The 26,421-nt window shown below is 29.4% G+C and overlaps 1 protein-coding gene across 3 annotated transcripts in view; it reads right to left on the reverse strand.

Moving 5' to 3' along the window:
* The window catches only part of LOC129913862 (polypyrimidine tract-binding protein 3), a 525,860-nt gene that overhangs the window by 420,904 nt on the left and 78,535 nt on the right, over positions 1-26,421 (reverse strand). For 2 of the 3 annotated variants that reach the window (XM_055992807.1, XM_055992802.1), the window contains exon 2: positions 22,226-22,250. Coding sequence is in view for 1 of the 3 variants with exons in the window: in XM_055992802.1 (XP_055848777.1) it covers positions 22,226-22,250 (25 nt within the window). In the remaining 2 variants the exon portion in view is untranslated. Of the gene's footprint in view, positions 1-6,333; positions 6,466-22,225; positions 22,251-26,421 lie in introns of those variants that run through there. The other variant, XM_055992808.1, reaches the window with a different exon arrangement.

A 26,421-nucleotide genomic window follows, 5' to 3' on the forward strand; every position in this document is an offset into this window, starting at 1 on the left:
CTGCAACTGAAACTTAACGTTTCCAAAAAATCTAATAAAATGGTAATTAAAGTAAGGCCTAGGATGAATTAAGACATCATTTATTTTGTCAAAACTATCAATTTTTTCTATTATTTAACTATAGTTTTCAAATCAGCTGGAGTTTGTTCATAACGTTGTATAAATTTTATTCTTGATTTTTACATTTCATTTTCTCAAATGCAAATTGTAACAAAAATTCAGTAGGATTTTAATTTTATAGAGGAAAATGGATAACAATACAACTAGTAAGAAAATTTAACAATTTGAGCGAGGAAAAATATTCTCGTTATTAATTTTGCTGACACCTGTTCGCAAACTTTCAAATTGAGTGTCCCAAATTTAAAAAAAAGTCTGCATTGCAGATTTTTTTTCGTTGTTTCAGCAGATTTTTCAAAACATTTGCAACACTGATATGAGGACTGTTCGCCAAGATCGAACAGCGGACCCTTACAAGTGGTGGTCAACACATACTACAAAATTTCCAATTTTGACAACATTTGCTAAAGTCTACCTTTCCTCTCCTGGGACAAGTGTTTAAAGTAAAAGACTATTTTTCGAAGCAGAAAAGTCTACGAAGATAAACGTAATCGTTTACTACACAACAAATGCGGAACAAATAGTTTTCATTCACCACAACCTGCCTTTAGTAGATTATATGTAAGTACTAAAATTAAAATTTTTTAATAAAACACACATTTTGGTAAAATAATTTATGTCTTTTTTCTTCCCATTTGGTATTCGGTATTCGGCCGAATAGTTAAACTATTCGGTCGAATACCGAATACCAGAAAAATAGGCCGAATAGGCCGAATACCGAATAGTGGCCGAATAGTTCGCGGCGTCTCTAGTAATTTTCAAAATACTCGCTTTTTTTAACGCAGAAAATGGACAAATAAGTATACAATTCCTATTTATAAATGATATTTACCTATTTGGAATATAATTCAAATAAGTCCATTATGTTTAATTTTCGCTTAGAAAGCTATCAATTTTCGAACTATAAGTTAATTTTGTTTAAAGGACACTCTGGCGTATGTGTAACATTTTTTCTATTGAACAAATTAAGAGATTAATACACATTATTCTATAGCTGATCAAAAAGTAAAATCTATGGAGAAAATACCTAAAGGATTTAAATTGAAGATAGAGGTGCAAAAGCCCTCTATTTTTTTTTTTTTTTTTTTTTTTCAATATATCTCCTAAACAAAGCAATATTTCTTTTTTACTTGGAGTAAAACTAAAAAAAAATTGAAAAAAAGAAAGGTTAAAATGGCCAGACCTCAGTTAATTTTCTATGAAAAAAATTTATACATTTCAAAAAAAAGATACCTACAACCAGCCCCACTCTCTCCTTCGAATGTTTATGGACTTTTTTTTTCAATTTTTAAAAAACATTTTTCTGATAGGAAATTTAATTCTCTTCAAAAAGAGTAACATACCAAAATTTTGCTTTGTTTGCGAGATATATTTAAAAAAACAAAAAGGGGGCTTTTGCATCCCTATATTCAATTTCCAACCCCTCATTTAATAGCATCCAGCAGTTTTATCTTATTTTACAACCCATAATGCACTTAGAGTATTTTGATGAAAAAAAGATGATATTGGGTACAATGAAGAATTTTAATATGGAGAAAACAAAACGCTCCCATTTTTTTTTATTTGAAATGGCGGCGAAAATTGATTTTTTTTTTTTTAAAGAGCATAATAAAGTTAGTTAAGCTTAAAGCGTACAATATTGAATTTGGGTCAATTTGGGAAAATTTTTGGTACATCTCATTAGAAAACATCATACGACACATTTACAAAATACGATACCATTTACCATCTCAACTAACAATACTGCTTCTTTAAAGGCTTACAGAAGCAACAGTAGTATTTGGAAGGCCTTAATATGAAGTAAAATTGTAAGCTGCGATACTAAATGTAATACAAAATAAAATAAATTCTTCGAACGTCATTTGAACACCATAAAGCCATAACATTTTTAATACGTGCACTTTGACTAACTATAACTTAAAATTGAATCAAATTACCGAAGTGCTCAATGGCTTGCTTTATATAGTAGGAATATATTGCAAAACCACAATGTGGCACGTTACGAATACGTCACATTACGAAAATCTACAAGTTAAATGACATTAATCTCATCTCATATGAAGCTCAGATTTCCTGGAAAAACTTGAAACTGGGGGGTTAGCCTTAAAAAGTTCAGCATTTTAAGAGGATCTACAGAAAAAAATTATGTTATAAGTACCTATAAAGTAATATAATAGGTACTAGGGTGGGTCAAAAAAATCGAAATTCATTTTTTCGATTTGGTACTCCGCTTTGCAATTTTCCATTTTTACATCAAGCTTCTAGTAAAAAAAATCAGTTTTTTATATATCGATTTTTTTGCAAATTTCTTTAAATATTCTTGTAGGAAATTGAACGCTCTACAAAAAAGGCCTTATACACTTTTTTCGTTTATGTAACCGTTTAATAAATATTTGAGGTCCAAAAATCGAGAAAATCTTTAAAAATTCGGTTTTTGTTCTTAATTTTGTAACAAATTGAAAAATTATAATAATCAAACGCGCAAGACATATTCTTGTATGAAACAGATTTCTCCACAAAAAAGGTCTTGTTAACTTTTTTCATTAATCTAACCATTTTAAAGATATTCGAGGTCAAAGTTAAAAAAAATTATAAAAACATTTTTAAATTATAAAAACATTTAAAACCGAATTTTTAAAGATTTTCTCGATTTTTGGACCTCAAATATCTATTAAACGGTTAGATAAACGGAAGGCCTTTTTGGTAGAGCGTTCAATTTCCTACAAGAATATGTAAAGAAATTTGCAAAAAAGTCGAATTATAAAAAACTGATTTTTTTTTAGTAGAAGCTTGATGTAAAAATGGAAAATTGCGAAGCGGAGGACCTTTCCATTAATATAAAGAGTTCATATTTGGTGTGTATATTGTGTATATTTTCGGAGTACAAAATCGAAAAAATGAATTTCGATTCTTTTGACCCACCCTAATAGGTACACTATATTATCAAAGAAACAACGGTTTCGCATTGGTTTGTGTTCATTTTCGTGCACCTCTCTAAATCAAAAATTAAAAACCCTTAAACGGATAATCTAGATATCATTTTGTGTATTCCTTAACAATAAGCAGGTTATTTGCAATTCCTTTAACAATCCCTCGCTCGACTTAAATCATTTTACCAGTCGTATTTGTGGCAGAGAAAATTCTTCCACAACAAAAACAGACAGAGGTAGAGCAATTCAAATGACGTAATGATGGTAGGCAATATGAAAACGATTTGACAATACGACCCCAGACCCCATCATCGATAAAATACAAATAATAAAATCTCATTGCGGACAAATTGAATCAATTCAAAAATAGAATAATATTTTGCTGTGTTGTCTGTGCGTCCCTATAGACGTCAAATCGACTGCTGGAGAGGTTACGACTCCGTCGTTATCATCCTCATCATCTATGATAACATCAAGCTGAATTCTGGGGGTATATGAAGCTATATGGCTAGTAGAACTGATTGCGACAATTGTTGATCCATTGCGAATGTAAATTCCTTCAAAATCAAAATATAAATGAATTCATATAAATAAATTTGTATTCAGTGGCAGAATTGGTTGGCTGGCATAAAGCCTCGCTGTGTGTCATATCCTGGTTTCATTTTTATTTATTTATTTTTTTTTTTTCGATGATGGAGGGAATAAAAATCAACTTCTCAAACCAAGCCAAGACAATAATATAAAATTGTTGCCCTACGCTACTCAAATCGGAAACCCCATTTTTGATGGTTTATATAAAAGGTATATGCGGATGGATAGCAACTTTTATACTCGTACCTATGCTTCGAAATATTTACCTAGTGAAATGTCTCTATTGGATTGGAATTATTTATTTCGAAAAGAGCGAATGCATTGAGCTAGAATTAGCATTTAAACGCCTCTTGGCGTGATTGAGGACACGTGTTAGGTTCTCATCGATATGCAAATATCCACTAAATTATAGATGTATATTGCAGACATAGGTACTTACTACCTCCTATCGGTATGTTGTTTTTGTTCGCCTTCAAATCGTCAGCTGGTGGTGTGTCGATGTCGCTATTTTGCTGTTAGCCTAATCGAAAGGTGGTGTTCACATTTAGACATAACACGCTGAACATGCATTTATTTAAATGTTTAATAAAATAATAAAAAAACAAAACAACAAATGGATTTATATATTAAAATATTGAATTTTTGGTTTTTTGATTGAAATATTGAATTTTGGAATGGGTGCATATTTGTTTGGGTGGACATAATCCTCCAATAAAGGAAAATGGTGATTTTGTTGGAAACATGTTGAAGAAAAAATAGATAGGTTTCATAACAATATTTATTACAAAAAAAAAACCTTTATATTTGGGGGAGGTACAAATTTTTAAATTTAATAATAATTTAAATATTGTCCAACTTTAAAAGTAAATCGGCTATTTATTTGAAACACTGTTCATTAGTATATTTTAGAACTCATTATCTTTAATCTAAAAACATAACATATCACTAGTTTACAAAAAAAAAAAAAAAATGGACACCAAGTGCCGTTATACTTTTCGTATAGATTTGAGCCCAGAAAACTTGAAAATCTTATCTAAAAAAATATTTATGGATAGGTTTTCGAGATATGATTTTTCAAAGTTTTTTGTCGTTGTTTTTTCCAGCCTACTTAGTATTCGGGCTATATCTTGAGTAATAAACGACTAATCTGAACAGAAAAGCCTGAGCCTGGAAGCTAAGTAAATAAAAGCAACAAACATTAAAACAACTTTTCTAGGTCACTGCAGATGTTTAAGTGCAATGTATTAAAATATTTTTAAAAAATCGAGTTTTTAAAGAAAATTTCTGAAAAAAAAACTTTTTTACTGAAAGATAAAATCAAATTAAAAAAGACCAAAAACATTAGGTAGATTTTAAAAGTCCATATTTTATTCAATTTAAGCCGTATTCAATTTTTGTGACTATTATTTTCTATAAATGCTCAAATGATAAAAATAGACCATTTAGTAAAAACATCAAAAATTTTCGTTTTTTTCTCTTTTTTGTACAGTTTTTCTTAAGTTTTTTACAATATTTCAATTTTAAATTTTTTTAAGAAGGATATAGACAAAAACTCAAAAAGTAACAGAAAAAGTCGAAAATATTGATTGTTACAAAAATGGTCATATCTTATCCATAGATTTGGAAGAAAATTATGTCTTTTATCTTTGCGAGAAAGTGTAGGTACTATACATAAACACACATTTAAAACTATGAGGATTCAAAAGATTTAGATTTTTTCTTTCAGTAATAAAGTTTTTTTTTTTCGATTTTTTACAAATATCTTAGGTAATACATTGCACTTAAACATCTGGAGTGACCTAGTGTTTGTTGCTTATTTGGTCAGCTTGCAGGCGCCGGCTTTTCTGTTCAGATTAGTCGTTTATTACTCAAGATTTATTTATTATTCTAAGGAATGACCTCAACAAAAATATTGTGTCAAAAGCTGTTTTGTAGAAAATAGCTATAAAAAATACAGCGGAACACAGGAAAACAAAAACAATTATAAATAAAAATGACGCTTAATTTGAATATTTTTTAATTTGACATTTTTTTTTTTGTTATTTTGTAGAATAGATTTTTCTTGATTGAAAAATTCAATGTTGTTATCTGATTGTTTATGAGCTTAATAACGTTATTTGTCGAACAGTAAATTGACTGTTTATTAAAAGTTTGAAAAATTGGCTCTAAAAAAAAATTACAAGGTTGAAGACAAAAAAAAAAGGAGGGCCCCAAAATATATTGGATACAGAACTTCTTCTTTTTGTTTAATAGGTACTTTTAAAAAGCAAACAGAGCAGTAGAACATCTTTCAAAAAAAAAAAATCACATGAAGACAGAGTGCATAAACAAAAAGCCAAACATATTAAAACAAAAAAGTAATCAAAAAGAAAAAAACGTTTTCTTTTTCAGTTTATTTTTGTAGTTTTTATATTTTTCATTTAATTGAGTACAAATTTTGAAGTTGATTATTTATTTGTTTTTTTTTTTTTAATATTATTTGACATTTGAGAGAAGGTTCGCACAGTGTATCTTTTATGTTAAAAAAATTCCTGTCTCTTTCACACAAACGTCTGCATTTTTGTAGTAAAAATGAGAACAAAAAAGAAGTATAAGAACTTTATTAGCAAACATTTAATAAATTATTTTATTTTTAATACCTACATAAATACTTTTCAAGAAAAAATATTATTTTAATTCATTTATATAGATTTACCTGAAAATTCGGTGGTATCAGCTCAAAATTCAGTTTAAATTTTGAAAAAAAAAGTTCCGAAAATGCATTAAAAGTCGTTGAACAAACTTAAATTCAATTCTGGATCGAGAAGACGATATTTTATTCGAATTTACTTTGATGAAGAAATTAATTTTGACTTAGGTATTTAGCACTGTTAGTTTAGTTTTTTAGTTTTTTTTTTTAAACAAATCTGCTAGAGTTGCCATAGGACTTTATTTCTAAACTTAATGTAAGCAACTTAAGGTGCACCGTGAGGATATTTAAACCTTTTTTTGTTCAAAAAAAATTCAACAAATACATAATGATTGAAAATTAATGAGTTCTTCACGCTTCTGACATTTTTATTTTCCACGTTTATAACCATAAGAAAAAACATATGAATATCGACTTTCAGCCTCGTATCTGAGGCTTTATAATTTTGAATTTCATTCAAAACGTGCATTTAATCGAGAAAAAAAAATGTGCCAAAAGTTTAAGAGGATACAATAAACCAGTCTTAAGTGATTTTAACCAAGCCAAGTACTGAAAATGTGCCGGACATTTGAATAAACGGTTTTGATTCTAGATTTTAGATACAAATTATTACGTTTCTATCACAATGAAGTACCGTAGAAATAGCTTTGAGAACGTACTAAATCCAAAACAAAACAAAACTTATTAATACGTTTGGGACAAAAATGGTTTTTGGACAATGACCAAATTACTTAATTAAAATGAAAAATACTAAAAAAAAAGCATTATGTTTATCAAATTTTAGAAATTTTTTTTTACTGAATCATGAAATGACATTTTTTATTTTTTTTTTTTTCAACAAATGAGAAAATTAAAAAAAACTAGGTACACTGATTGAAAAAACAACTTAAAATCAACGAAAACCACGTTGATTCAATTATTTTTCGCAATGATTTTGCGTTGAAGACGAAAATTTTAAAATCAAAGTAGAACATCGTTAGTTTAAAGTGGTTTACCGTTATAAAACATCTTTAAATCAAAGTTGTTTCAACTTTTAAAAAAAGCACAAATTTGTTAAAAAAAAAAAGAAAAAATGGGCAGCCGCTGGGGATCGAACCTACAACTCTTGGGTCACTAGGCGAATGATTTACCAACGTGCTATCTCACTGTTGAAAACTAGAGTGATAAAATGCGACAAAAGCTGAAGTGCTACAAAAATAAAAAAATTTCTTACGTTGTTTCAATTTTATTTTGAAGAAGTTTCATGTTAATTTTTTCAACATTAAATCAACGTTGAACATTTTACATTTTACGTTGCGTTTTTTCCCTCAGTGTAGATATCATAATATTTTCCGTCGGGCGTATACGTACTATTTTGTTACTTTTTTCAATGAACATACCATATTTTATCAAAATAAACAACTGACGACATTGCATGGATCATCTTTTGACGTTTGGCATGTGTAGTGAATGATATCATAAGTTTCTCAGGGGCAATGCAAATTCATGGTTCTTCCAAATATTACCTACATTGAATGAACCTGGAAAATGTTTATCAAATTTTGCTATCGGATCGTGAAGCAGAGTATCTTTAATATCTGATTGCTCAAAGCAATCAAAAACTATGTATTTACTTACTTTTCCATACAGCTAAGTTTGATTTCAGCCAGTCACAGCTTGTGCCAGTGGTTTTTATGATTTTCCTGATAACGTCGGTATTTTCAACACTCACTTTCTTCTCGCTATAAATATTCCGCTATAAAAGTCAAATTTGTCCCAACATAACGAATGTTAACGACACAAATAGATACAAACCAAAAAACACTTTGCGACTTTTGTTCACTGAGGGAAAAAATAAATTGAAGTTGAAACGTCGTTGATTCAAAGTTGAACTACTTTGATTTATGTGACTTTAAGATACTAAACCATCAAAAATTAACCTATTTTCCACATTGATTTTAAAATGTTCATCTTCAACGCATCATTCCGAATAATAGTTAAATCAATGTGGTTTTCATTGATTTAACATTGTTTTATGGTAGCTTTTCCCTCAGTGTTGTGTTTCCTTAATTCCTAAAAAGTATGACGAATTCCCGATTTATAATAGTTCAGTTTTCAGAATTTTGAAGAAAATGGAAAGTGGTGGTGTTTCCAAAGGTTTTCTATTCAGTCACATAGGTCCGGCTTTGAGCAAGGCGCACTGCGAAGTAATTTTTTGTTTATCTTTGCATACTTTCCAATGTTAACAATCATAAAATAAGTGGTGTTTAATATTTTTGTTTTTTTTTTTTTTTCATTTGTTTTGGAATAGTCAAAAAAATAAAAATCTCTCTCAAAAATAATATATTTTCTAGGTTGTCGGATATAACGATGAAAATCCCTCTAAATTTGAATTACAAAAAAAAAATAACATCACAAAATGATAATTACCTACCTACAAAGTGGACCTAAATAAATATGACTTTCGTTTATTTGATATAAAACAAATTTGTACTTCTCGTTGTTAAATTTCAGTTGATTTTATAAAAGGGCATAACTACTCAACAAATCAACATAAACGTTCAAAACGTCCATTTCCACAGGGGTGCGCTTCATCAAATCCAAAACAAATGTATCCTGCAGTCAAAGTCCAATAGAAAAGCTTAAATTTTCAAACATTTATAGTTTTACCTCTCTTTTTGTTTGTGAAGAGAATATAGCTGCAAGAGATCCCCCTTAAAGCACTTGATTCGCGAAACGTTTTTCATTTCCCAAGCCGAGTAATTGATGGCGCATTTTGTGTTTATTGCTTTACCCAAAAATGCTAGTCAATTTATGGTAACATTTTGGTGTTTTCTTCTGGCTAATTCAATGTAATGCGCCTCTTTTTGATGTAGTCTATAGAATTTGCAAGGGAGGGCCATCCGGCCCCAGGTATTGATGAAAGAATACTATTTACCTGATGGTATGAACACAGGTTTTCATTTTCAGCGAATAGAGGTAATAGTTGCAAACGAATTTTCGCTTTTTGGATTTTGCATACGAATGGCGTGGTGCGGCATACGAATTGCTAATTAATTAGCCTGCACAACAAAGAACATCTCCCCTTTGGGCCATCACACAGGGCTGTATATGGCTGTGCCAGAGGTCGTTGTTCGGTTTGGTTTTTGAAACGAACGAACGAACGAAGGAACTTATGGTAGTGGGGGATTTCAATTGAAATGAAATCCCATTTCAAATTTCTATAATGCCATCGGACAGCTTTTAGGTTTAAGGATCATTAAAATGTTCCATCTGCCACCGATATACATATTCCTACCTATACCTTTTCTGCCACCCTAAAATACCTCATTTCTATAACATTTCGAATATAGGAGAGAGTCCTTTCAATTTGTATCCTGTTAATTTAGACTGCTTGATTAGAGTTTCAGCGACCATCGCAAGCGGGTGGGAAGAGTGTGGAATAAGATGAGCAAAATCACTGTGTAAGACGACCATTGGGATACCACATTGGCATGGAATTGTATATGAACTGTTGTCAAGGACGACTATCTTGAAATGTAAAATTATACCAAACAGTCGTCATCCTTGCCTCGTCCTTTTGTCATAATGACCGTCCTTTCTTCAACAAGGACACATTTTCATGTATATACCAACTCCAAATCGTACATGGTTACTGATATAAATAAGAATGTGTACAATAGACTATAGCAAACCATTACCACCAAACCACGTTCTCGTTGTGTACCTATACGTTGAACAGACAAAGACTGTAAATAGGATTAAATTTTAAGCGATTAGAGTACATTTCGACTCTTTCAGTCAGTCCTGCGTCACCAATGCCCCTTTTAAGCGGTCGCCACTATACCTCACTTACCGCCCACAAACAAAATGGGATTTTAATCTGAGGACATTACCCATTTTGCACAGAGAGTTTCTTACATAGAAATTTGTTTGACATTCATTCAAGGATAATTTCGGGTGAATTTCATCAGGATTTTGTTTTAATTAGAATAAAGGGATTTTTGAAAACTTATATTTTAATTTGTAAATCATGAATTTTTTGTTAAATCGAATTCTGCGGCGAATTTAATCAAAATCGACTAATCTTAGCCCAAGGTCGATAATTTTTGAAACCAAAAAAAAAAAATCATAGTAGGATGAAACCCATTGGAAAAGGAGGTGAATATGATAAAAATGAACCTCAAAATTTATGTGAAAAATTAAAAAAACCGAGTTTTTGGTTTTTTATTTTTATCTTTTTCAAAAAAAAAATGTTTTTTTTCAACGAAATTTGGTGAAAACTTACCTTATTATGTCCCGAATACACAATAATTTATTTGATTTAAAATATGTATTTTTTAACCTTTTTTTGGCTTAATACCAAAAAAACACCCTAATTTTCAATCGAAAATTCACGTGTCAAAATATCAGCTTTTTTCCAAAAAATCGGTGGGAGTTTTGTTCGTTAAAATCTTTACTTTCCAATAGTGTCAACGAAAATTTACATTAGTATACCATAGTAGATGTTCTCGGTAAATGCAAAAAGCTTTAATTCGAAAATATTTGTATCATTATTTAAAATTTTGGCCTATTTATTAAAATTTACACTTAAATTACTCCAAAACCGTAAGGTTTTATGTTACATTGATTAATGTTACGGTTTTTGAGTAATTTAAATGTAAATTTTAATTCGGGACATAATAAGGTAAGTTTTCACCAAATTTCGTAGAAAAAAACATTTTTTTTTTGAAAAAGATAAAAATAAAAACCAAAAACTCGGTTTTTTGAATTTTTCACATAAATTTTGAGGTTATGTCAGAAAATTGTTAATACTTAAGTTGTAGATCTTTTTATTACCTACAACCTTGCCATACATTTTTTTCCATAGGACTTGTAGTTTTGCCGGAAATCGAGATATACCATTTTTTTACCATTAAAAACTCAACCCTACCACTTCCCGAACTTGGCTCGCCCGTAATTTATTTTTCCCTTCATTTTTATCATATTCACCTCCTTTTCCAATGGGTTTCATCCTACTATGATTTTTTCTTACTTTTTAATGTTTTTGGAGGCTTCGGCACTGGTTTATCTCTTAATAAGAAAAAACAACAACTATACGAGTAGATTGATGGAACGTTTTCAATTATCACATATAATGTTTTTTTTTGAAAAATTAACAGAAAAAATTTATTCTGAATGAAGACAACTTAAGCCCGTATGATACCTTTTGTTTTTCTTAATTTTTATACTCTTAAGAAATCAATTCATGCAATTACAATATCATATGAAGTGTGAGTGCGTAAAAACAATATTAAAATGCTCTAAACATCAATCAAAATGCTTATTAAATTTTTGCTTTTTTAGACATTTCTAGCTGAAAAATTGACAAAGCTACAATTGAAGTTTGTTTATTTTTCATTTGATTGTGTATGTGTATAAAATATTTAAATTTTTTATAAAATACGTAATAATCCATGTTTAATTTTGTGCGTTGTGAATTTAAATATTTTGCAACTTTAAAAAAGACGATAATTTTACGTGATATCGTAATAATTTTTATAATTTTTGAAGCTAAATATATTATATAAAAAAGCAAACAAAATTAATTAAAATTAATTATTTCATATTTTTGAATAATGCAAAAGTTCACAAAAAAAAAAGTTGGGGTCAAAATTCTGCCGGGGTCAAAATTCTTTTGTCAAAATTCTGCTTTCAACGTTCTGCTTTCAAAATTCTGCTTTACAAAATTCTGCTTTTCAAAATTCTGCAAAAAATAAAAAACGGTTTGGAAAATGTTAAAAAGCGCGCGAAAATGTTTTTTAATTTTTGCAGAATTCTGTAAAATCATCTTCTTATTTGATTACTTACCTACATAATTTGTCATTTTTTAAATGCGAATTAATTTTTGTTTTATAAATGAATAAATTTGAAAATATTAAGAAAAGGTTTTTAATATTAAACATTTCCGAAAATAACTAAAAATTTATTAATTTATCAAATAAAGATGAATATTCAAAAATTTGAATAAGAAAAGGAATATACAACATCTTTTCCAATTAGTATACCTACATATTTTATTTGAAAGAAAGTCAGTATATGCATTTCAAAAAATATTTGCGACAATTAAATAAAAAAATTTAGGAAAGTACCAATGTTGAATTATATTAATGAGGTGTATTTTTCTTTAGCCAGCGCATATGCTATAAAAAAAAACAGAATTAGCAGATATTTTTTGTTCAAATATAATGCTGGCAGAATTTTGAAAAGCAGAATTTTGAAAATAGAAAAAAAGCAGAATTTTGAAAAACAGAATTTTCGCTGAAAAAGCAGAATTTTGAAAAGCAGAATTTTGAAGACAGAATTTTGACCCGCTCCCAAAAAAAAAAAAAATTATAACTTCAAAGAATTCAACCATAACTTAATTCTACATTTATGTATATTTTGTAAAAAGTATAAAATTGATTTCTTAAAATCACACATTTTTCATTAAAAAAAGCGAACAAAATTAACTTTTTTTTTTACACATCATATTGCCAATATTTTTACATGACAACCCATAATAAATTTTATATTATTGGAAAGCTTATAATTTCACCTCAACCATATTTGTACGACACCTATGTACAAAAAAGTAACAATTTTTTAAAGACAACCATGTCAAAATTGAAACCGAGATTACGGTAAAATAGTTATTAGTAAAAAACAGTTCAAAACGATCAAAAAATGTAGTGGAAAAAATTTTTTTTTCATGTTATTCGGTCAAATATCATTATAGAAATGCATATGTATCCGCATTAGTGATACCTATTAGTACTGTGAGTTTGAGATTTTTTTAATGCTTGGAAAAATTCATAAAAATAAAAAAAAAAAAAAAAACACCCAAAAATAACCCTCAAAAAGTAGTTGTTTCGTAAAAAAAGAAATATTTCAAAATGTAGTGTCTTGAAAAAGAAACCGTATTAGAGGCCTGATTTTTTTTTCATTAAATTTAAAATGGTATCTCAAAAATTGTTGAAACAAATTATCACTACCCATAATAAACATTTTTGGTTTTTGAAAATTTTTTAGAATTTTTTCAGTACATTCCATACAGAAAATTTTTCTATCGATTTAAAAAAAATCAATTCTCTACAGTCTACCGTTTATTTATTTTTGAAGTGAAAACTTCTTTAGTATCGTAGTGATTTGAAACAAGATGAAACGAAAACGCGACACGACTTCAACTTGTTATAACTTTTTTGTTTTAATAGATAGATGAATGAAATTTGTACTGTAGATAGGTAATTAAATAAATTATAATTGTACAAAATTTCAATTAATTTCATATTCAAAACTCGGAGATAACGGTAAAAAGATGTTCTTTTCCTACACACGTTATATCTTTTGAACTAGTGCACATACAAATTTCATTTAACTTTAATACGCATGCTGATAACATTACCTTTTATTTGATATATCACACATAACGTTACGTGCTCAACAAGTTACACAATCTTAAATTGAAAAAAATTTAAAAATACCTCAAAACACCTGTGGAGATCTGTTGGCGATGACCAGCTACCAGTGTAGGAAGTACCGTAATCTCAGTCTGGAAATTCGACATGGTTGACTTTAAAAAATTCTAACTTCTCTTGTAGACATCTTTGAAATAAGATTTACACATCAATATACAAGGTGAAACAATAAGCTTTCACATGGTATAAAATTTTTATAGGTTGTCAAATAAAAAAATTGATTTAATAGCATGAGAACATAAAAATAAATGTTTTTTTTTTGCTTTTTGGATGAAATTTCATCGAGTTTAAAAAATTCTAGCTCTTTTTGTAGATGTCTTATACACCTGATCGATATACATTTTTGGAGCTAAGACAATAAGCTTTCAGATGGTGTAAAAATTTGTATAGGTTGTAAGGGAAAAAAATGGATTTAATAGTGTGAGAAGATAAAAATACGTGTTTTTTCGCTTTTTTTTATGGAAATTGATCCAGTTCAAAAAATTCCAGCTCTTTTTGTAGATGTCTGATAGACTTGATCGATATATATATTTTGAGCTAAGACAATAAGCTTTCAGATGATATAAAATTTACTTAGGTTGTCATGTAAAAAACATGGATTTGAAGGTGATAGAATAAAAATAGGTAGATTTTTTCTATTTTTTTTTTGCAAGAAAAATGATTTTTTAAGGTTTCACTTCTACCACGTGTGAATTGCACACATGATATTTTTTTTCTCATCTCCTTTGACAACGATTTGCCCTATTAAATGATTGAATTTTTTTTAAAATACAGTATAATACAGTAAAATAAGGAGAAAAAAGGGGTAAATCTCGGAATGAATGTTAGTAGAAATTTTTTTTTTGCTTAATATCTTCCTTTTGCCATTCTATAACATATCTCAAAAGTCTAGACTCTAGAAAAATCTCATGTCCGCTTGTCGCGATTTCAAGGTCAAATCGCGAAATGGAGATTTTCAAAATTAGCAAAAATAGGCTATGGTATTATATACACATATGATACATGATTTTAAGGTATTTTTCAATGCTGATTCCAAAAAATCTAAAATCAAGGCAATCTGACGTCTCTGTTTTACCTGTTTTTCATCTGTCAACTAATATTATTATAACAGTTGCAAATTTACTGCCGAAAAACCCTTAAAAGTTATGGTAGATGAACAAAATTTTGCATGAAGATTTTAGAATCCATCATTATTAAAAATCAAAACAATCCATTACAAAAAATATATATACTACTACATAATACCATAGCCTATTTTTGCTAATTTTGAAAATCTCCATTTCGCGATTTGACCTTGAAATCGCGACAAGCGGACATGAGATTTTTCTAGACTTTTGAGATATGTTATAGAATGGCAAAAGGAAGATATTGAGCAAAAAAAATTTCTACTAACATTCATTCCGAGGTTAAACCCTTATTTGACTGGATTAGTATTAATATTCACCTTTAGGTTATAACCTTTCAAATTAATAATCTGTCGTAGATTTTTGTAGCTCCAATAGTTTATTTTTAATTTTGAATTGCAATTTATACCATCACATTGCTAAAAATTTCAGGCGAAACAGAAACCGGTGTTCTCTGGAATCAAGAGTTAAATAAAAGGCAACATGAAAATAGAGCGATCAAAAACGGACATCGAATTAAAGGCTCCAAAGATGACCCAGAACCGAAGTTGCAGGTTGTTTATAGCCCGAATTCACAACTGACTTTCAGCTAGTATTTAACTTGTGAAATTCTCCTGAAAATATTTGCATCCCAAATGCATAGAGCAGTGCCCTTTATTCTCGTTAGCATTGAGCGCCAGCGTGTCTAAAACTTCAAGACGAAGCTCAATTTTAATTTCGTCCCACGAACACCGAGTTAGTTGTCTCTTCTCACTTTTTCGGTTGACAGATGTAAATGATTGTCATTGCGATGTTGGAAATATTGTTCGGTGCAAGAATATAGCTACATGTGGTCTATGTCCTGTCAGGTGAAAACGAAAAGTTAGAAGAAGCAAAAAGGGTATATACATGATGATGACGACTAGAGAATCTTTAAAAAGAAGGTCCATATTTTCCTTTTTTTTTTTTGAAGAATATTTTATAATAAAGCACAATAATTTTGCCATTATTCTTCGACTGAAGTGGAAGTAGAATAACGAATCACTTTTTCGTTCTTGTTCGTCGTCCTCCTCCTCCTCTGGCTGGCTTGGTTGGCGCAGAGAAATGAAATAATGTCCTTTTATTATCCTTAATAGCGCGCGTCCATTTCGTTCCCAACTCAACTGACAGCAGAGCACTGAGCGGAGCGCCCGCCGCCACAGAGAGCGCAGAAGGATGATTACCAAAGTACTTAATAATATCGTTGTTCTTGGAATTCAACGAGCTATATAATATGGTTGGCGTCGTCGTTCGATGGCTGGGTTGGGGGAAGGAAGCTATTAAAAAAATGTACCTAAACGCTTTTTATTTTTATTTGCATCGATATGATTCGTTCATCATTCTTCCTCCAAGGTGTGGGTACTTTGGTGTGTATATTTAAATGAAACGATAGAGGGAGATGGTCGTTAGAGGATGTTTGGTGAAAATTCAATTATCCTAAGCAGTTGAGATTAATTGAGCGCCACGGTATGCGCAGCGTTATGGATGGATTGGATAACGAAGAATAAAAGTAACATAGGGTGGCCGCGGCACACAGTGGTGCCCTCTCATCCTTATCCTTATTTCTTTTTTTTGTTGTTTATTTTAAAGGACTTCCTTCCTGTGCAGTGAATTATTGGATGTTGTTACCGAAAAGCATTAAGAATGACCATTCGCTGTTATTTCTGATACTCTACAAAAACGAGTAAGATGGTGCTAGTATCCTTTGGCATGGAATTAACGAATTTATTTTTATGTCAAATTGATTGGGTCGTATTATTTTGAATAAGTCCATCTAATGGGATCAAAATGGTGATTTTTACTGATGTAACGTTTGTTCTTTTTGTTTAAGTATTCATTGTAACCCGTGGTTTTGGTAGAAGATTATTTATCGTGTTGTTCCGCTAATTCTTTCTTATCATTGTTGCAGCATTTTAGGGGTATTTGAATGAACTTTTTTTTTATTTTTTTTTTGTTGTTAGAGTTATAAATCGATAAGGTGCTTAGATTTAATGACAATTTGAGGTATTTGTTTAACGCGTGCTTATATTGTAGAGGGAGCATTTGAAATGATTTTTTCTGTAATCAATTTTAGAACAGACATTAATTAATTGTGTGTTATGCGAGAGTATTAATTTTTTTTTATTTTTTTTTTTTGTGTATAATATTAATAGGCTTTTGATTTAAAGAGCTTCTTGGGAACCATGACAATCCGTTGGAATACTTATCCAAGAAGACACAGTCATTTATAAATTAATAATACCTACTTGAGGGCATGTTGGGCTTTATCAATAATTACGCTCTAGGGGACGATTTCTTAACTTAAGTTGCATAGCAATAGATTTATTTTTATACATTATGCATACATTTTATCATAAATATAAATTTCTGGAAAAGCTGACATCATAACTAGTTCTACAAAATGTATGGGGTTAAAAGTGCTTTGACTAGTAGGTACTATTAATTTTACGCCCTCAAATGAAAAAATCTCTTCCTCTCTTTTACTTAATTAGTGATTGCTCTAAGTTCAAAATAGACAAATACTATTTAGGTGCTGTTAAAATTTTTTTTTCATAATTGGGTTCTTTACTTAAAAAGAGGTTGTCTGTAAAGCCGGTTTACGGACGATGATTTTACGTAATAACGTCGTCAGAAAACAGGTTGTGTGCTTTTGTTTAAAATGAGTCAATTGAAGCGTTAACTTATTTCAAACAATCATAATTTACAAGAAAAAGCTAAAAAAATACCTTTTTTATTTTCTCATTATATTATTTTTTTTTATTTTAAAAGCTTACAAAAAATTTATTCAATTCAAAAGCCAAGTATTGTTTCTTAATAATAAAACTATTTTTAAATTTTTACAATGCGCAAAAATTATAAAAATAATTTATTGAAAACAATCATTTTCATAAAAAAAAACATGAATTTTTATCTTCTCACGTCATTAATTTCATTTTTTCCCTAACAACCTATACAAAATTTTATACCATCTGAAAGCTTATTGTCTTAGCTCAAAATATATATATCGACCAGGTCTATGAGACATCTACAAAAAGAGCTAGAATTTTTTGAACTCGATCAAATTTCATAAAAAATAGCAAAAAAACATTTATTTTTATGTACTCAGGCTATGGAATCAATTTTTTTGTTTGACAACCTATACAAAATTGTATACAATGTGAAAGCTTATTATTTCACCTTTCATATGACGTATCAATCTCATTTCAAAGATGCCTACAAGAGAAGTTAGAAATTTTTTAAAGTCAACCATGTCGAATTTTCAGACTGAGATTACGGTACTTCCCCACTGGTGGCTGTTCGGGGGGCAACAGACCTCCACTGGTGTTTTGAGTTTTTTCGCAAGTTTCTTGATTTAACATTGTGTAGCTTGTAGTTAGTCTACCGTTATGTGTTATATACCAAATGAAAGGTAATTGTATCAGGATGCTCAAATTTCTATCTGCTCTTGGTCAAAAGTAATAACCTGTTGAATCCTAAAATTTTATTTTACCGTTATCTCGAAATTGTGTTTACGAAAATGATTGAAACTTCGCAAACATTTAGTCGTCATGGTCTATCATTACTCCATATACTTTATTCCTGTATCTATTAAAGAAAAAAATATAAAAATAAAAAACGATGAAGATCGGTTAAAAACGGTCAAAAAACTTGTCTTTTAAAAATTTGTTTCTTCCGTTATTAGTCAAAACTCACTAAATGATTCCAATTTTTTGCACATGTATGCATAAGGCCAAAACCTACATGTCTTATAAGTTTGAATTAAAAACTACCCAAAAATACCCCTAAAACCAAGATGTTTTTCAAAAATTCATATTTCGAAAGGCAGAGTGTTGGAAAAAAATCCGTATTAGACGCCTTATTTTTTTTCCCTCACCTTTCACCTGGCACCTTTAGAACTGTCAAAAAAAAATTTCCCTACCCAAAATCATCATTTTGTCATAGCTCCAACACGTGTACAACGTTCAAACAAAACGTTATAGCTTAGTTTCAAAATTTTTTAGAATTTTTTCTTAAATGCAGTTATTCTTATATTAGTCTCATCTATCTATAGCAAAAAAAAGTCAACTCTCTACAACTTCGCGTTTAGATTTTAGCCAAATTTCATCTTTCCGCTTTACCCCTGTTTACCCTATTAAATGACGGAATTTTTAAAAATCCTTCATTTGGATTAAGCTTTAGGTTATTATCTTTCAAATAAGCTATAGAAGATTTTTGTATCTCTAATAGTTTTTTTTTTTAAATTTTGAATTGAAATTTTTGCCGCGAGAGTTTAACGGGAGAAAATGGCGTCATTTTTTTGTTGTGGCTGCCATGGTTCATCGATTTAAAAGATGTTATCACGTCAAAAAAAAAAGACGAAAAACATAAATACTGGAAAAAATTCTATAACAGCGGAAAAAATTGTTTGCCAATTTCGAAAACGTTAACGGCCACTCTGGCGTATTAGTAACATTTTTTTCTAATTTTTGTCTGTCTGTCTGCCTGTATCTATCTTGAACTACAGCTTAAACTATTGAAGAGATTTTCTTCAATTTGGGAACATGAACTTTTTGGGATTTCCTTGAGGTGAAATTAAAATTTAAATTTAAGAACTTAAATTGACGGCACCGGGGATTCAACAAAAATGAAATAAAAACTTACTTTCATCAAAAATGGTTAAAAAATATACCTGTATAAGGCTGTATACTTTTAATGTAAAAAAATATATATTTTGAACGGTACCTGTCCCATTTTTTTCATTTCTAAATTAGTCGTTGACTGTTCAACCAATTTCAATGTATTTTTTTTAAATAAAAAACATTTTGATAATGTTAAATTTAAAATAAATAAAATTTTGAATTAAAAAAAATCTTTTTTGTAAAATCATTTTTTTTAAACGGGTCCAACAATTTTTTTGAAATTTTGTTTAAATGTGTCTATTTATTATTTCTTCTTGAATGGCATACCATTTTTTTTTTTTTTTTGAAAAATAATTTCAAATTTTTTTTCTAAAAATTCTTCGTCATTCAAGATATCAAGTGGCATACTTCGTTTGGACTTCAACATATTTTTAGAGGTAAGACCGCTGTAAAACAGTGCGAAATACGTACGAAATTTTGTAAATATTACAATTTGGGTATTTGGCATGCATTTGGTTTTTACTCGAAAAAAGCAAACTTATAATTGCTTATAATTTCTTTTCTATAGTTAATTATTACAAAAAATCCAATTTTTGTGATTTTGAAGAATTTTACCAAATTTTAAGTGAAAATATTCAAACAGCTTGATTTATGATGAGTAACGTTTTCACAGATTCACTTTAAGGAACACTAATATTTTATCAAGATTTTTTTTGTAAATTCAATTAAATACCTACTGAGATTTTAAGTGCTTGTTAATATGTAAAACTTTCGTTGGATTGATCTTTATTCAGTCGAAAAAAACACTACAATTTTTGACTTAGCGGTCAAATACATTCTAGAAAATAATGTCGCATATTAAATCTCAAATAGATTTTATTTAACTTTTTCTTTTTTCTTTTTAATACGACGTTTCGGGGATGTTTATCCCCTTCTTCAGGTCTTTGTTTAAAAATTTTATACAATTAAATTGGTTTTATATTTACCTAAATTTTTTAAGTAAATATTTACCTTAAACCAATAAAAATCGGAACATCTTAATTTAACTACGAAAATTGGCCTTTTCATTTGCCAGAAGTACCTGCTTTTATTTTTCAACTCCTCTTCTAAACTTAAAAAGATTTAAACCAGAAAAAGTATGGGAGAAAGACGTTAACACAGCTCGTACTGTCGTACTTACAAAAACATATCCTTTTACTACTAAATTTTTTTTTTCTTCCTTTCATTTGCATGCGAAATCAAAAGACTTTCACTCTTTTCTTACGAAAAAAAAGAAAAAAAAATAAACAAAATTTCTTCCATCCTCTGCTTTTTGTAAGCCTTATTATTATTTATTAAGTAATTTTAATACCTTTTACAGCGTTTCTTTGATACAACATTATTCTCAAAAGAACAAAGTAGCTTACGATAATGGTGTTGCACTTTCAGTTCCAGAAAAAAAACTTTCCTTTTACCGCATTATATGCAACATTTCATTAACTATAACTTTAAATTTTACAGTCTTGAATCCTTTCACTTACAGAAACATAACTTAACCAATCTTCACCTACCTATAGTAATTTAAACTGTGAGATATACCTAAGTTCATCCTCAATTTATTTGCTTAGAACATAAATCCCCCCCAAAAAAGTTTCTTTGTTTTGTCAGAAATCGAATAGAAAATAAGAAGAACAGAAACAAAAACAATGCCCTAAAGTCCAATTCACCCAGAAAACTCTACACAACCAAAATGTTACTAATATTTTCTCTCAGCTCATCTCCTAAAGTTCGATTCTCTTGAAATCCCTATTGAGCATTTGAGAATTTATCAAAAAAGCGTAAAACTGTTTTTAAGGCTTATTCCTTATTCAGTCAATACCCGAATCTATCTCAAAAAATCCCCAAATGAAGTCCCTCCCCCTTCCTTCCTTCGATCTATCAGAGATTGTGTGCCAATTGAAACACCTTCTTCATTTTCATTTTCATGTGAATGACAGGAAAAATGGTTAAGGAGGTTGGGAATGGGTATGGAATTGGTAGTAAAACTTGGTCTTCTGGTCATTTGAGTGTATTTCTTCCTAATTTTCGTGTTTTGTTTACTTTTGGTTGAAAATTTTAATCAGAATACCTAACATTTGGTCCTTTTGAATGACACACTGTGTGTGGGTTGGTCCTGCTATGGGTTTGGTTTTTGTTTTGTGTGTTTTCTTGCCAGATCCTGAGGGAATTCCATTTGTTGCATGCATAAGATATGAATCTACTTTTTCTCTCTTGTTGTTTTGGCATTTTCTAAATTCTTACAGGACCAACAAGGACTAGTTTCAGTGTAAAAATATGTATAGGAAGGAACTTTGATGTTGATTTGGTATAAAAGAAGGAGATTTTTTGGGGATGATGAAGAGTGTTTTATTTTTAACACACACTTACAATACTTTCTTCTTTTTTGGAACATTTTTCGGAAGGATAACTCAAAATTATTCATTTGCTAATGGAGTATCTAAGGATCAGATTATATAGGCTTCGATCGATATAGAAAGATGATAAAAGAGGTGTTTTTGTAAAATGATGTCGATGACGTATATAACGAGAGCATGCAGTGTGCAGGAATTAGAGAGAAAGACAGAAAATTGTTACTTAAATGGAATATGGTAATGTGAGTACTACTATACTTTACTTTACTTACCTTAGAACGATATATCGAGGTCAAGCTGAAATGAAAAAGAAAACAAATTCGAATGATTAAAAATTCTTCCAAATGATTTAGTTAAGAGAAATTGAAAGTAGAGTGCTTAGGAGAATTATTCTCTGTCCTCGAAAAATACTTTAAGGCCAAGAAACACTTAGTGATGAGAGTTATGGCAGTTATGAAGAATACGGGTTATACTGATCGAAGTTAAAATTTTCTTTCTTAAAACCACGGGACAAAGAAAGGTTTTGGTTTATATCCAATGTCAAAAGCCTTAAAAATAAAGTAAGACGGAAAAGCTGTCAATTGGGACGAGGCCTGAGGTGTGGATATTTATATAATTTAGTAAAATTGATATTTCTGGGATCTAAAAATCGTAAATTTCTTCTATGAAACTGAGAAATCAAGACCCTACGGCGGCGCACAGTGGATCGAAACTGTGAAAAAACATTCATGGGGCTGTAACTTTTGATCTAATGAACGGATTTTAAAACGGTTTTCGCTATATTGCTTCTTGAAATTCACAGAATTGAATTCAGTAAAAAAAATTACAAAAACTTTTTAGTTCTTCAATTTTGTTTTTACCTAAAATATCAGTTAGCATAAAAAAATTACCAAATCCTTATTTTACTACACAGAAAATTATTATTTTACATTTTTGCCTCATTTATTAATTAAAATTTTTTTTTTAACAGTCCCTGTTTTTTTTTTTCTTATTTTAAGCTTACTTAGTACGCTGCTAAAGCAAAACGAAAATGTTTCTAAGACTCCAAAGTCAATAGCGAAAGTCAAAATAAAATAAAGTCAATAAATTAAAACTAGAACATAATTTTGAAGACAAAACACTGGAAATAAAAATTCACAAGGCGTAAATTTCTTTTGGACCAAGAAATTTGACCTGAAGAAGTCGCACTAGTAGTAACTCAAAATTTTTTGCGTGAGGTGACATCATATTTTACACAATAACTTTATATTTATATATATATAGTTAATTGCATTATTTTTATAAAGGAATTTGATAAAAAAAATTATTTTTTTTTACAATTTGCAACAGCGAGAAATTTTTTTTTTTTAGTTACTACTTTGACTTGTAATACTAGTGCGAAATATTAGTGAAAAATTATTGAAGACTCTAAAATGTCATTTGCCAAACCGTTGTGCTGTGAAACGAAAAGCATAACAAATTTTTTCTTTCTGCTGTTTTTGTATGAAAATTCCGTTTTGCTTCAGCAGGATAATGGGCTTTATAAAATGAAATTTAATATTTATTTTTTTTTTGAAAAATTTTAACTTTATTTAGATTGCTACTTTATAATCCAGTTTTTGTTAAAAAATACATAAGTACATACCTATGCACAAGTACATTGACCTACTATATATGGACTGCTAGTCGTTTGACTTTTCCATACAAAAATTGAAAAAAAAAAAAAAAATTATTCCACATCTTTCTAGCTCTACTAGCGGTATAACCTTAGACGGCGAAAAGAGGAAAGTTTTAATTAATGACATCTGTTGTCAAAAGGTAGTGCTTTCTCTGTTTTTCTTTATTTGTTCCTTTCGCACTTCGCTGAACATAAACAAAAGAAACTACAAACATGGCGGAGCTGCTTTTTTTCTTCTGTTTTTTTTTTTATTTGTTTTGTTTTAAAAATTTCGTACCATAAACTAAAAAGAAATCCACTGTGCGGCGTAAACACGGGGTCATGATAATTTTGAAAATGTTGAAGATTTAGAACATGAACAAAAATGAAAATTGAAAAAAAAAATAGGTTTTCAATTCAACAATTTTAACATATTTTTGGGATGCGATCATATTTTTAGCAAACGTTATACTGGATTAGTATTATTTCGATATGTTCCATAGTTGAACGTTACGATTTGAAATTTAAATTATTTTAATGTGTGCGTGCCTTTTGATTCCGTCCTTAAATCCGGAATCATTCAAGAATCAGAACTTAAATTTAGTGCCAAATTAACGATTTTAGAATTATGTAGGTATTCGGAACAAATTAACGATTTTAGAATTATGTAGGTATTCGGAACAAATAGGGACACTTCGTTACGATAAAACGAAAACGCATTTTTGGGTGCCATATAGGGTCAATGTGGGTTATGCTTTTTTTTTTCTTTTGACTTTAGATTTAAATATATTTTCAAGAAAAAACTTGATAGATATCTTCAAATGCAAATATGATATGATGGCAATTCTTTTGTATAAATATAAAAAAATATTTCCCAAATTGTTTAAATTACTGTTAAATATGGCATGTTCACAAATACCCCACCATGTTTTTGTTTTTTTTTTTTTTTTACAAATTTAAACTTATTCTTTATCATATAGATAACGACTTGAAGAGCGTTCAAGGTATTTGACAACAACTTTTTCAAATTCCAATGAAAGTTTTTGTTATTACTTCCTTTATTTTAATATAAAGACACCCTATATGCATCTTGAGCTGCTCTAACAATCAAATTTTTGTTTTGTACGTCAAAGACCGATTTTGTAACATCAACTACTGAATATGATGGTGGTGGCTACTTTAAAATGTTTTTTCAGCGGCACTATATAGCAGTAGTAATTGAGTAAAAATACTTTATTTTTATTGAAACCAATAGTTTTAGCAAAAATATATGTTTACATTTACTCCCAGAATATGTTGTTCCCATTTTCCCATCATGGAAAAATATACATGCAAATCGACGTAAAAGTCCTGGGGTCTACGGCATACTTTCGTTAACGTTTTGACTATTCCTCCCTCTATTTAATTATAAGAAAATGATAGAGTCAATACGTGAACGAACGTATGCCTTAGTTTGATCCCTGTATTTTAAAATTTTTTGTTAAACATAGAATCTACATCAAAATTGAAAATTAAAAAGTATTTGCAAATTATGCTTACTCAATTGAATCTGTGAAAATATTTAATCTTTCTGAAAGACTTAACGTTCGTTATCGCCATTCCGACGAAGAACAACCATAACTTTCTGGATCTAGGCAAAAATTCCATTTATGTCAACTGGTTTTACAATATTTTAAGTAATACAAAAATTTTTCTAACTCCACTATAAATTTAAGAAAAAATTACTCATACGCCGTAGTGACCACTTGAGTTTATTGTTTGAAAACTAATACAGAATTTGTTAACCCTACATAATAATAACTGAAACCAATAATAAATGTTCTTTGTAATTTTTTTTTAGGATAAAATAGCGATAGAGTTGCCATGGCATAATTTAAAAGTAAAATCAAATTTTAAGAAAATATATATTTTTTCGAGCAATCTTGAATAATACTTTAAAAATATTTTTTCATGTTTGTATATTTTTCATATCTCGGGGTTTTTCTTTCTTTAATCATTGATATTTTACCAACCATTGATCGCACAGAAAATTGTTTAATTATTTTTTTTTTGACCAAAATTGCGTTGTGTGTTTTTTTTTTTGTTTGGAAAATCAAACGTTCAATTATTAAGAACACCACGAATAATAAGTGTGTCTTTTAAATTTGCTATTTCAACAAATATACTCCTTTTTGAAAAAAAAAAAATTATAAAAATGCAGGGTTTTTTTTTGATACTTTTTATTTTAATTTTTATGTACCACAATTTGAATGCCCCTAGCCCTACCTGTGTCAGATATAAACGTTGATGGTTCCCGGTCGAACATATTTCTGTCCGATAAAATCTCAGAAGGAATAATAAACGAGTAATAAACTCTTCCGATTGACAAATTCATATCCGTGATCCGTGGTAAACTTACAAGATGGGTAGCAAATGAAACAGTCGATAAAATCGGTAAACTATCAGGTACCCCAAAACGTTCAGTTAGGAAAACTACTGTATACTACGTATTCAGCAGTTTGCTTTCCGAAGAAATTATAAATATGATTTTTTATAGCCTCAGGTCGTTTCCACTCCAAGTACATTTGAATCTTGGGTACTAACCATAGAGAAGAGGCAAAAACGCTTACTGAACGATTTTTCAATACTCCGTATGGCAAAAAAAATGGGAATTGAAAGAATAAAAGCGAAACTCCCAAAATTCTTCAATATAAGTGTCTGTAGTCGTTTTGTATTAAGAAAATATGTATAAATTATTGCATACTTTTAGGCATTTTCAGTTGATTTGAAATTGTAATATATGTAATATTTAAGTATCAGGCGCCAAAACAATTTTCGATTAAATAAAGGGCC

Source organism: Episyrphus balteatus, chromosome 3 (genome assembly GCF_945859705.1).
Source record: "Episyrphus balteatus chromosome 3, idEpiBalt1.1, whole genome shotgun sequence".
NCBI lineage: Eukaryota > Metazoa > Arthropoda > Insecta > Diptera > Syrphidae > Episyrphus > Episyrphus balteatus.